At 48.8% G+C, this 13,759-nt stretch overlaps 1 protein-coding gene across 5 annotated transcripts in view; it reads right to left on the bottom strand.

The window, feature by feature from the left end:
- The window catches only part of SRGAP2 (SLIT-ROBO Rho GTPase activating protein 2), an 82,706-nt gene that overhangs the window by 68,812 nt on the left and 135 nt on the right, over positions 1 to 13,759 (bottom strand). For 4 of the 5 annotated variants that reach the window (XM_048926093.1, XM_048926095.1, XM_048926100.1 and 1 more), the window contains exon 1: positions 12,895 to 13,026. In XM_048926093.1, the coding sequence (XP_048782050.1) occupies positions 12,895 to 12,961 (67 nt within the window). In that variant the 5' untranslated portion in view covers positions 12,962 to 13,026. Of the gene's footprint in view, positions 1 to 12,894; positions 13,027 to 13,759 lie in introns of those variants that run through there. The other variant, XM_048926094.1, reaches the window with a different exon arrangement.

Raw genomic sequence — 13,759 nt, 5'->3', positions numbered from 1 at the left:
CCAGGAAGTGTTCTGCTCCATTTGCTTTGCTGCTGGTTGTTCAGCTAAGGCTTGGGAAGGTGAAGGAGGAAAAGCATTCCAGCAGCACATTGTGAAGAGCAGCACGCAGTCGTCCATCTACAGCCTGCAGTAAGATTTATGTTGCTATATAAACATTTAAGCACTCTCTCTCTGGCACACATGTGCCCCTCAGCCCCCCACAGCAATGCAGCAGCAGGTCAAAACCTCCTGTTTGCAAGCCTGAGCCTCCTCTTGCAAACACTGATCAAGAAGGAATGGAGACAGATGTACCGACGGAGTTCCTAGCTGTCTCATCTCTGCAGACTGTCACCTTCCATGGGGAAGACGTGCACTGCCTGCTATACAGTCAGAAGCCTTATCCCAAAGAAGCAGAACTTGCAAATCAGCTTCAAAAGCAATTTTCCCTTCTAACCTCCAGCAAAGAAAACGAGCGAAAGGTCTCTACCAAGAAGTGCAAGAAAGGACCTTTGGCTCCGGGATGACAAACAGCTCAGAGGCCACACAGCTCTATGGCTTCTCATTCCGGCTATTGTCAGCTAATAATAGAACCACAGAGCCCACACAGCCCAGCAGCCGCCGCATTGTGCGCTCGTATCCACGTTTCCATCTGAGAGCTATTTAAAGTGTCAAATGAGCAAGTTTCTCTTTGAATGTCAGCTCAATACGGGAAGTCAGGGCTAGTACAGCCTGCAGCATCACTCCCCAAGCATCATTCCCCAAGGCTGCCTGCTAATTACACAGCACAGAGTTGATCTTGCATGGAAGCTGTGGCCGAAACGCTGCTCCTGCACGGCCTTCACCATCCATGACACGTGCAAGAGCCATTGAATAACCCGGGTGGGAAGGGAGACTGTGCACTGAATTGCTTTCATAGGGTAAATATTACCTCCGCTGCGCTTGCAGTAAGCTGGCAGTTCAGTAATTCTCTATGCAATTACACAGAAATATCTGTAGAAGTAAAAGAAAACCACCAAGCCGCTGCTTCAGCACTCGTCCTGTGCTGAGGACAGGCACCCAGCAGCAGTGTGCTGCTTTCCAAGAAGCAGACAGCAGGAACCTTTGTATGGGTTCCCAATCCCTCATGCAGCAAGCTCCATTCCCCTGGGACACTGCCCACCTCTCAGCATGACTTACACTTACTGATGAAGTGATGCACCTTCCATGAGATAAAACAACATGCTCACGTTATTTCTGTAAAGATTCAAGTCTTGCTTCAGAATCGATGCTAGAATATCAGCCTTTAAGAAGCCTGGTAGTTCCTTAGGCCTCAGGAGCCCCATCTCCACCCCAGCACTCTGCACACAAGTGCATCAAGCCTGGCAGTGCTCCTCACCCTGCAGCTCAGCCCTCCCATGTGACATTGCCATTGCAACAGACTGGGACTGCATATGAAGCAGGACTGAAATAAAGGTAGTGCAACACCTCCACACTGACTTCTCGCTTGCTAAAGTAGATTTCATTTATTCTCAGTCTGCAGACTGCTTAGCGTGAACAGAACGTTAAAGGAAATATCACTAAGGAACCCCTTGGCAAGTCAAGAGAAGCCAGCTCTCAAAGTGAACCCACTGCTTCCCTGCTCTCCTCCAAGTATTGGGCTCAGTGGAGCTGCCAACAGAGCTGGGTTTGGATACAGGCTGGTCTCAATGAGAGCAGTGAAGATAAGAGCAAGTTGTTCTGCTCGGTGCAAACCCACAGCGGGGAGCAGCTCTCATCCAGAGCCTGCAGAATTGCTGCATGTGGCAGAGCAAAAGAGCTCGAATTAAACCCAAAACAGCCACATGGAGAAGTAAAGAATAAGCATATAAAAATACTAACTCAGGTAGTGAAAGAAACGCAGCCTGCACTATTCGTTCACTTAGCCTAACCATTACCATTAACCATTTGCCATCAGTAATAACAGACACCCCCACCATCACCACTATGCAGAGAATATCCATGCTGTCAGGATGAACAGCCTAACCTCAAACCAAGCTAAGGCACGTAGGAAATGACATCACCATGGAGCCAGGATCCCAATTGTCAGTCCACCCCTAATTACTGACACGGCTGAGTGCATTTCTCTTAGCTCTCCATGCACTTTTCCCCTTCCCTGGATGTGAACGATTGCTTTGTAGCTGTGTCTGTTCCAGCCTCAGCTGATCCAAAGATGAGAAAGCCATGGGACGGCTCAGCAGGAAGGGCTGCAGGGCATGCTTCAGCACTGAGAGCTGCAGGGAAGTGCCCACCAAGCACTGTGCAGGAGGCAGTGGGTGAGCATCTCTGGCCACGTTCTCAACTCACCCATCTTTTTGGCAGTTTAAAAGGTTTGTAAGTCTTACAGCACGTCTGACACTCAGAACCGTCAATCCAGCATCTCTGCCAGCACTGAGGTTCGTGTAAGCCCTTAACTCCTAAAAATAAACCATCAAGGAAACATTCATTCAGACTCATTCCCACTGGAGCAAGAACAACTTTGGAAGAATCATTTAAAAAAAAAAAAAAAAAAGCATTTAAAAATAGCAAACCTGTTTATTTGCATTCTGAAATTTCAGTGGAGCATCTCTTTCCCACTCATTCCCAGTCCAACTCCCAAAGACAGAGAGGACAAGAAAAAGAGCAAAAGGAGGCAAGAGAAGGGCTCCGAGTGCTGCCTGGCTGCACTTCAGCTACGTGCCAATACTACTCAGCACTGCACAGTGCCACACTGATGGAATTGCTTCTGATTGCTCTTTGCTGGATGAAGAGAGCAGAGCAGCAGAGGAAGCAGCGCTGCACAGCTGTGCAGGAACACCCTGAGCAACATCTCCAACCACACAGCCTGCACTGCCAGAGCAAAAGAAGAAAAAAAAAATACCCAAGACGTTCTCTCAATGCGTTTCAAGATTTGTAATGGAATCCCATAAATCTCAGCAGGGTCCTTGTTTTAAGGTCACGTCGAGTAATTGGCTGCCCTTTAATCTCTGCACCTCCTTTCGGTCTGCTCCGATCACAGCACTGCTTCTCTGCATCTTCTGGATCTCGGATATGAAAAGATGCTGCCCAACAGCCCAAGCAACACGGTGACACAAAGCAACATTGCCACCACCACATTGGGCTGCATGAATGCTGAAGAAGTCAATGGAGTCTTTCCTGCAGGTACGTGCAGCTTTCATCTTTCCTCCCCCACCTGCACATTTCCATGCTGTATCTCAAAGCAATCTCCTTGAAAGGAGCAGCATGGCTCTTTCAGAATTGATAAACGTGTTTGAATAGTCAACATATAAATAACTTAGCAAGCACAACTGTAAACCTTTCACAAGATCCAGAATCCCTAACTGAAGGTAACAGCAAACCAACAGAGCTTTCATCCCAACCACAGCAGCCTGTCCTTCTCCTCTGGGTTTGGAGGAGGGTGTGCCACGAGGAACTATTTGCATGAATCCTAATCAGAAAACCACGGGGACGATGCTGGGGAGCTGGAAAAGGCAAAAGAGTATGGAGAAAATTACAGCTGCTCTGCCAGCTTACGGCAAGTACTCATTACAGAGCTCTGCCACTGACAGATGCTGCTCTTGGAGGAACCCACAGCAGCAGGAAGGCACGGCAGCTTTGCACACTCCTTGGGCTGGGTCTGGTGACCACCAGCTCCTTCCCATGACACCAACAGAGCTTTCCTCCCTCGAGGACCATGGCACTGTGACGTTCCTACCATGGGTGCTCCCTCAGACACAGCCACAAATTCATCGCCCGCTGCTTTCAGCACATAAAAGATGAATTCACCGACAGGGATTTTCCACCCAGCCCAACTCTGGGATTTCTTCCCTTCATACAAGGCTCACCCCCACCTGCCCCCAGGGCACTTACAGACATCTTCTGGAGAGAGAAAGAGAAAGATAAAAGGCATTTCAGCAGCAGAGGGATGCACCAAGCTCCTTACAGCTATTAGGTTCATTCTGATGGATGTAGGGGGGGGAAGAGATAATTTGATTGAAAGCAGGGAACCCTCTGATTAACCACAAACTACTAATGCTCCAGCTTTGATTAAAGCAATGCACAGTTAAGCCTCTGCCAGCAACTGCATGCTGCCTGTCCTCTGCTTCTCCTTTCTATAGCACGCCTCATGGAAGAGCCAAGAAAAAAAAGGTAAAAAAAACAAAACACAAATAGAAACGAAACAGAACAAGAAGTATCCAGATCTTTCAGACGCTCAGCTCCAGGGGGAAAACACAAGAGCACATTTTCATTCATTGCAAGTTAAGTTTCCATCCAAACATCATTACAATATCCTGTGACCTTTGCAGCATTGCAATTGTTCCTCCCTTTAAGGAGCACAGAAACTCGTCCTCCCTCCCTTTTCCAGCTGCATGCTTGTGGGCTGGCTACTGGCAGTGCCTCTGTTGGTGTTTCAGCATCTTCCTGCAGTGCCATGGGTCACTGCTGAAGCGCTGATATGGGAAGTGCAGCAACCAGCAGGGCAGATATTGGTGGAGTCCTGATTTTGGGGGGGGAGGAAGAAGGAAGGGGGGTCAATGGGACGAAGCAGGCCTCTCTTTTCAACAGATGGAAAGAACACAAAGCTAGGGAGAATTATTTTCATTAAAGAGACCAAACCAAGAACAGGCTCCTTTCCAAAACCACTTCATAGAGACGTTCATTTATTAAGTTTCTGGATAGCTGGTTATCGAACGCAGGGGAAAAGCCTCCATGGTGCTGCTCAGAGCTCCGTGCTCATACTGCTCATAAAATATTTAGTGCGTTCTGGTTTGTCACTGATACTCCTTAATACATCCACTGCATGTATTAATCAAAAGGAAATTTCCCTTTCTCACTGCAACAACAGACTGTTTGTACAGGTTCTCTATGCTGAGCTTTCTGAGCGCTTCACGTCCATCAGCTACAACTCTTCAGAGCAGATCTGCAGCAGTCCATCTATTGAAGACGAAACAAAGCTCCATCACTGGATATGTGAAATGCTGCAGTCAGGAGAGCTCCTGAAAGAAGGCACAGCCACGTTCCATTAAACATCACTCTGCATGTCCCAGTTCTGCTCTGCAGGAGGATGATATCCAAGAACTGGTTTACTAGACAGCTTCATTCTGGGTTACTGATCATCATCTCTCAGATGGATATTCATGGTGCCACCAACAGCTTTAGGAGAAATGAACTCATCACAGTAAAGTATATAAAAGGGTCCTCCCTGGTGAACGGGGATGGGGGAAGGATAGCAAGAGCATCAGTGTGAGCTAAAGTCAAGAAAAGCATTTGTGACACATCCCTCCATCTGCAGCAAACCACTGACAGTATTCCCAACACTGGAACAGGTTGCCCAAGGAGGCTGTGGATGCCCCATCCCTGCAGGCATTCAAGGCCAGGCTGGATGTGGCTCTGGGCAGCCTGGGCTGCTGGTTGGTGACCCTGCACACAGCACGGGGTTGAAATGAGATTTTCTCTGTGGTCCTTTTCAACCCAGGCCATTCTGTGATTTCATGGAAATGCCCACAATGCCTTCCTTTGTCAATTAAATACTAACATAGGAGCATCCTCAAAGACACAACACTGATCTATGCTGCTGTATCCAAAGCCGATCCAACAGGCATCTTCAATAGGGCCACACTAAGGTGAGGATGCAGGGCTGGCTCACATGGGCTGCCCTTCTTCTCATGGCTTCCCTCAGCTCAGCCCCCACAGCAGCAGGCAGGGTTGTGCTTTACTGCAGCCATATCCAGACATCCTCTGGCAATTAAAAGATCAGCACTGTTCACATCACCTACAGCATCACTGATGGCTTCGAGAGCGAGGGCAGCAGTGTGGGGATGGGAAATGGTGAGAGTGAGAAACAGCAGTGGTGTGAAGGCTCCTTCTCAGCCCTTCCCTGCTCAGATAATGCTGTATTGAGGGCTGGGGTGAGGAAAGCAGATCTGATTACCTGGCATAGCTCACCTTACAAAAACATGGCAATGACACGGAAATACTTTGGCCAATGGAGGATCTCTGCACAGAGCACAACTGATCCGCTTGTTCAGAACACAGCTCAGCAGTTCCAAGCCTGCCAGAAACAAAACCAGCCTTCCTCAAAAGAAACACTACAAAACATCCTTAAAGCAGGGCAGGACAGCTACCCGAAGGCAGCCAGGGACTGATTCCTGGGCAACAACTGCACTGCTTGAGTAGATGCAGCCTGTGGGCTCTCCCCATCCATGAATCACGCAGCTCCATGGCTGACATCTGCAGGAAAACCTTTGCCCAACGACAGCGGTACAAAAAAACAAACCAAAAAAGCCTTCCCTACTTAAAGGGATGGAAGCCAAAAAGCTCTTCCTGGAAAGTCCTGCAATAAAACACAGCCTCCAAATGAGCGGGGCTGAGCAAATTACCCTGCCGCACCACTTCTCCACTGAAGGAAAAAAAGAAATCCGCTCTCGATTTATAGTTAATCTGTTTATTTGGCTCCTTCTCAAGAGCCAAAAAGCCAGGAGCTGCTTCTGGGCCTCCAGATAAGTCGGCTCCCAGCCTGGTTCAGCTTGTAGCACAGAAATAAACGTGTGTAAAAGTTGTTTTGTGGCTCGCTGACAGCACCCAGAGCTTGGAATTTGGGCACCGCATTCAGGCCAACACCTGGAGGGAAAATGTTTGAGGGGGAAAAAAAAGAGAGGAAAAAAAAAAAGGCTTTTTCAAAGCTAGGGGAGAACCCTGTGAGCATTTGGTGACTCCTTTCACATCCAGAACTGCAAAGGAAGTGCTTTATTTATTTATTTGTCCATTCCCAACCCCTCCGGCTTTCTTCCAAGCAGTAATGATTAACTCTCACGGAACCAACTGAAAGGAAAATGACCGGGTCAGGAGCTCTAGAGTTTCACACCAGTAGTTATTTTGATGGCAAGAAATAACATTTAACATGGCTCAAATCCATCTGCAGCATCTACTTGGGAAAACACATCAGCTCAGCCTCCCTGACAGTCATTCCACACGCATGTTCATGGGCTTTTACACTCAATTCTAGAGTTCTGCTGATCACTATGCAGAGATTTCTCCAAAACAAGGCTCTGTTCTGCCTCCTGTAACCTTGCTGCTCTGGAAGAAGAGGAGAAAGGAAGAAGAAATGCAAAATGGACTCTTAACTATGGAGTTACTGCAAAGTCAACACCCTTTCTTCCATCTTCTCGCATGCTTGTTGTTTGCTGTTGGCAAAGCAAATCATCCCCTCCATCCCCAGTAAACCATTGACAGTATTCCCAACACTGGCACAGGTTGCCCAAGGAGGCTGTGGATGCTCCATCCCTGCAGGCATTCAAGGCCAGGCTGGATGTGGCTCTGGGCAGCCTGGGCTGCTGGTTGGTGACCTGCACACAGCAGGGGGTTGAAATGAGATTTTCATTGTGGCCCTTTCCAACCCAGGCCATTCTATGATTCTGCTCAGACAGAGGACACCCACAGTGTTGCCAAAGCACAAAAATTCTCAAGAAAGCATAAAATCTGCAAAAGTCATACAAAAAAAATGAACGACATGAGGTAATAAGTAGTGCATGTAAACTGGGCACGGCGTAACGAAAGCTGCTCAGAAGAACACGTGTTCAAACATACTTTCCATCTCCAAGGTTTGGGCTTTCCACTCTTTGTAAAGACAACTGAAAGCTGGTCAGGCAAATAAGTTCTTCTCAGTCAATTCCAGAACAAGGCTGAACTATTGCACATTAAGAAACAGAAAAGAGTTTCAACTAAAAGGAAAAGACTCCTATGCATACCCTTACCTCAGAATGAACCATTCAGAGTTAAGAGAAATAGAGAGGGGCTCTTCCACTTGGAAGTATGGGAGAAGAATGAATGCTACCAGTGAATTCTAAATAGGATCCCGTCCTGAAGTTGCTCTGACAACTCCTTCTGCTTTTGGAAGGAACTGCAACACCTCAGTGCTGGGGGTCAGCGCCATTCTCCCACCTTGCACTTGGATTTGCAACAGAGACCCAACCAGGAATTTGAGAAATCAAGAAGCAAGCAGGAAGAATTAACATTCTTTCACCTCTTTGTTGCCTCGTTAATAATCCATTAGTAGGAGCTGTGTGTAAGACAAAAGAAGAACAAACTATTGCTGCGACATCAAACCCACAGCCCAGCAGCCCCTTCCCCCTCCTGGCAGCCCAGCACCCTGGGATTAGCACTATCAGGAACTGCAAAGAAACAGACGATCCCCAAGCAGTTCCATAGCCAGAGTTTGGAGCAAGTCATTGTTGCACACAACTGGAATCACTTACACACACAGAGCAGTGATTAACTGCAAAAACCCCTTAAAAGGTAGTCTGACATTCTAAATGCACATGGTAATCCAATGTATACAAGCTCCAAATTTAAAAATATTCCACTGAACCACACCAGGGCACATGTTGGGAAAGGCACGTGTGTGCAGCACTGAGTCTGTGAGCAGAGCAATGCTGTGTGAGCTCACAGACTGCACCCATGGAGCACCAGCCTCCATCTCCAGGTGCACAGCTTGCACCAAGTCAGCAATTTGAACTCATTTAGCCAGAAATCAAAAGACAGCTCTGCAAATGGCTCCATCCTATTGCACAGAGAGCGAGAACAAATGAGAACTTTCAGCAGCAGAGAGAAATCCTGGCTTCCTTGCTTCAAAGCAGCACATCACCCAGCCCTGCTTACAACGGTGTGACCCCACAGCTCTCCCATAGAGAGGAACACAGCTGTGCCCATTGGAGCTCCCCAGGACAAAGCACTGCCTGGCATTGTGTTGGTGGCTAGAAGATGTGGCTTCCATTTACAGGCAGTGCTCAGGACAAAAGATCACCAGCAGTTCTGCACAGTGGAGCTCCCACAAGTTCCTGGGCAGAGTGGGAACTTGGAGGGGAACAGCTTGATTAGTTTTGTTGCTTTTTTGCTTGCCTGAGGAATCGAAGCTCACCTGATCTAGCGCCTGACGCAGTGGTTGGCAGCCCTGCCTGCTGCAGGGTGCTGCATCCCTTCCAAACCAAGCCTTCCTTCCTATGATCAAATACACAAGAGCCAAAAAAAAAATAAAATAAAAAATAGAACCAACCTGAAACGGATCAGCAATTTTGGGGGTGATTAAAAGAAACGTTCAGACATCACAGCAGCACCTGGGGAGCTCCTCCTCTCCCTCTTCTCCCAGCTGGGATGCACTGAGCAGATCCCTCCCTCCCCCCCACCAAAATGAAGCCTTGCTGTTCCCCAGGACTGCTGTGAGAAGTGCAGGTGCTGTGAGTTGCCTTTGTCAGCGTCTGCTGAAGGACAGGAGCAGCTCATGAGCTCTCAATGCATTTAAAAAAAAAAAACCAAAAAAAAAAAAAGAAGAAATCAGCATTAAATTTCTATAGCCCGAACCATGAAGCTATTTACTGGAGCTTTATACAAACTAATTAAATATAATGCTCCCACGGGACGCGAGGAGAAAGAAATGAAGAATTAAGAGATAAATCACTGGCTATTCTTTCCTCAGCAAACATACTCTCCAATTTAATACACGACACCAAAAATCAGTCTGACAGCCCTCGGTCGGGCGGAATCCAAATCGCACAGAACCGCAGCACAAAGCCATTATCCCTGCTTTACCACAACTTGCAGAAAGGAATCAGGAGAGACAATCCAGACAAGGGGATGAGCTGGAGATATCAAAGGCTCCATATGGAGACGGCAGAATCTCACTTCCCAGCTTCACAGAACTCACAATCTCAGCGAGCACACGGTACAGGGACGTATCAAAGCCACGCTTCCCTCTCCTGCTGACCCCATGTCATCTTGTCAAGAGAATTCCTGCCGTGTGACACGGCCATTTCATAGCTTTTTCCCCCCCTCAAAGCAGTGATTTCAGTGAGCTTCCACAAGGAGCACAGCCACGCTCACCCACAGCAGCACGTGGGCACTGGGCAGCACAGCCCCACGCTGCAGGCTGTGCCCACCAACACTTCAGTGCAATAGATCTGCAAGGCAGAGATCTGTCACTGAGCTCACAGATGGGAGCATTGGAGAGCATCACATATCTGAGGCTGGAGGGAACTCAGGTGGTGGGCTGTGGGTTCAGACCTGGTTAGCACATGGATGCTGTGCTGGTACCCACAAAGACATCACACCTTCCTTGTCCCCTAGTCACTGCATATGGAAGAGGTAAATCTTTCCCATCTCCAAAAGCTCATCTCAACCTAATGTCACTAGCTGCACGCAGAAACCACTGGAAGAATCTCATTCCAAAAAGCAAAGAGCTGGTTGTTGGAAGAAGACCATACCTGTAGGACAACAGCAAGGGAGAGCAAAGTCTCCTCCATCAGCATCCTGTCTGTCCCCACCTTCCCCTGGTCAGAATGCCACCCCTCCCCTCCCATCAGCATCCCATCCCATCTCCCCTCCCCTCCCATCAGCATCCCATCCCCCCCCCATAAACTTATTACCAGAAAAAGAAAAAAATTACCAAGTTAATTTAGCAACAGAAAACCAGAAAGCGTTGTGTAAATGATCTATTAGCCATAAACCAATATCATCCTGTAAGTAGTCGTTGATTAACTTAAGACTATTAAATTTTTAAACAAAGCTCCATCATTCTATCAGTAATAATTTAAAGCGCTTGACTACGCTAGTGGGTAAATGCTTTTAAATGGAGCCTCTAAACACAGCTCCAACACAGAGCCCAGCACAGAGTGCTAAATGCCAGCACAGAACATCCCAGAATTTCCCCTCTGATGAGAAGAGGAGCAGCCAATGCTGCTCAGCACACCAGCACCCAACTTGCCTCATTCCCACCATTGTCACAGAAGATGTTGAACATCCCATCATCCCAATTAGCACCACTTCCATGCTGTTCCTGTGTACAAACACCATCAGGACACCAACATTGTGATGGATGCTTAATGACTGGGCAGCACCACACGAGTGTTTCTTAACACCATTTATGCTCCCACTGCAGCAGAGCCCAGCGGCCTCCTGCACTACAAGTTGAAGAGGTCTTTCCACTCTGATGCTGCCAGATTGCTATCTGACCTGAAACCAAAGCATCTGAGATGTAAGGCAAGCTCCACCATGAGGAGATGGGAGCCCAGAGCTGCCCAGAGGATAGGGATGCAGCTGGAGCACACAGGAGGAGCTGACCCAAGCTGTGACACCAATGGTCTCTGCAGGCAGAGGGGCTCCTCCCAGCTCTGCTCATCCTGTTGGTCTCTTTTTTGGAAAAGGGAACGATGGTTTTGCTTTTCCAACACATGAGGAGACTTCTTTACTGTGAGAGTGGGGAGGTGCTGGAACAGCTGCCCAGGGAGGCTGTGGATGCCCTGTCCATAGAGGTGCTCAAGGTCAGGTTGGATGGGGCCCTGGGCAGCCTGGACTGGCATTAAATGGGGAGGTTGGTGGTCCTGCCTGTGATAGAAGGGTTGGAGCTTTGTGATCCTTGAAGTCCCTTCCAAGCCGGGCCATTCTGTGTGGTTCTGCAAAGAGATGGGATGAGCCCTACTGATGCTAAAGCCCCGCTGGTCACTGTGTCCCTTCGACATGTTGCAGTCAGTATTTATTTAGTTTAATCCCAAATACTGCATTTGCCAACTGCCACAATCTCCAATTCCCATTTCCACCAACGGCGATGAGAAAACAGGAACAGAAACTCAATGAGTAAAAAAGAAACCCATTCTTCTCCATTCCTATCTTCAAGAATCCAATTCTAAAAGAAAGCCAATCAAAATAAGCTCTTACCCAGCCCTACATTTGCTCAGTTGTGCATGTTTCCTAAAACAAAGGCATCCAAATTTCTTCTAGGTGCACAGCACTGGGGTCAGGATGGGACACACAAAGCTATCCCAATGACCCACAACCAGCACACACCCCCCCAGCAGGAAGAAACAGCTCAGTGTGTAATTGCAGAGTGATATTTTAATTGTCACTTTTAATCCAGGTTTCCTCTTCAAATTTAAATCACATATTTTTGTATAACTCCCATTGATTTCGCTCCGTCAGCCCTGCCCGAAGGCCATCCTTCTTGCAGGCTACAAGCATACCAAGCAAGTTTTAACCAATTAGATAAATCACTAACCCTCCTAACGCCCTCACAGCCATACATCAAGCCAAGCACGAGCAATCATGATGGCTTTTAATAAGCGTTCTATTGAAAACTTTGCAAAAACAAGAAGCTAAGCTGACATTTCACCATCTTTCTTCTTTTTTTTTTCCCCCTCTCCTCCTTTCCCCCTTTGGCACACGATGGCCTGAAGCCCAGCCAGCTGAATTCCGCACAAGATTTGCACAATCATTGCAAATATGCCTCTGCTGCTTTATTACCTTCCCTGCAATGATATTGGAGTAACATTGGAGCATCAGCTTTCTTCAGCTCTGTCCGCATGCAACTGTCTGCTTGTGCATGCACACACTGCAACCTTGAGGCGTTGCACTCAAGAGCACAGGGAGGAGAGCAGGCAGCAACGTTAGGGGCTGAGCAAGAGCAAAAGCCCGAATAAATGGAACTTTCCAGCACAAACTGCCTTGCAGGGACCCTCGGCAAAGTCCCAGTTACCGCCGGCCGAAAGAGGCTCTTCTGACACCGCACAGATTCTGCAAAGATTCCTGCGATGGGAGGATTAAAAAGCAATTAAGTGGCTCTCGTGTTTCAAACGCAAAGCCTGGGCTCAGAACAGCAGACAGAACAACACGGATCTCTCCCAACTCCAAGATCCGTTGTGTTCGCTACGAAAGCCGAGACACCTTAAAATAGCAACAGCACGGGAGGAACTCACCCTATGGAGGACGAGAAAAAGCACTGCAAAGCCGACCCAGCATTGCATTACGAGCGAGCCCTGCAGATTCCAGGCAATCTGCAAAGCATTTCCCCTTCCCCACCCAACATCCACTGCAAACTCCCACAATCGCGAGGCAGAGCTGCAACGAGCAGACAGAGGGGAACGAAGCAGTCCCTACCTTTCACCTGAGTGTCATATTCAGCGATGATCTCCTTATCCTTTTTGAATTTTGCTGGCGACGTCATGTTTTCAAGCTTAACCTCCAAGCGGATCCACAACCTACAAACGCGATTCGCCCTCAACGCCCCGAAAAAAAAAAAAAAAAAAAAAAAAAAAAAAAAAAAAAAAGGGGGGGGGAAGAGGGGGGAAAAAAAAAAGGGGGGGGAGGGAAGGAAAAAAAGGGGGGAGGGGGAAGGGGGGGAAGGAAAAATAGTAATTGAGAAAAAAAATCAGTCCATGGAGATTGGGCGTGGGGCAGCGCGGGGGGCAGCGCGGCGGCGGCGGCTCAGCATCAGCGCGGCGCCTCCCGACAGCGGCGCAGCCCGGGGGCCGTCCTGGCACAGCGCATGGCTGGGGGGCGGTGTAAAAAGAGGGGTGGGGGGGGGGGGGGAGGCTGGAGGGCGGCGATTCCGATCCGTCCGGCGGCGCGGCTCCGTCACTGTGTGCCTGCAGAGCGGGAGCGGAGCTTTAGGGCGGGCAGGTGAGGGGCGGGGAGGGGCGGCACCCCGCGGATGGCAGCCGGGCACGGCGCGGTTCGGCTCCGGTTGGGTTTCTTTCTCGCCCCCCCCCCCCCTTTTTTTTTTTATTTTTTATTTTTTTTTACCCTAACCCCGCGGGAGGAAGGAGAGAATAAACACAGCGGATCCGCATCCCGCCCCGCAGAACAATGAGGGCGGCGGGGAAGGAAACGGCGGCGGATCCCCGGGGGGGAACACACATACACACACACACACACAGAACACACAGCGGGGCTCCCGTGCCCCACGCCCCGCCTCGGGGGCCGCCACCAAAGGGGAAAATCTAAAAGGGAAGGGGCTGAGGGG

The sequence above is a fragment of the Lagopus muta genome, chromosome 24 (genome assembly GCF_023343835.1).
Source record: "Lagopus muta isolate bLagMut1 chromosome 24, bLagMut1 primary, whole genome shotgun sequence".
NCBI classification, from domain to species: Eukaryota; Metazoa; Chordata; class Aves; order Galliformes; family Phasianidae; genus Lagopus; species Lagopus muta.
The sequence above is the reverse complement of the archived record's forward strand: the minus strand, read 5'-3'. Positions and strand labels throughout refer to the sequence as shown.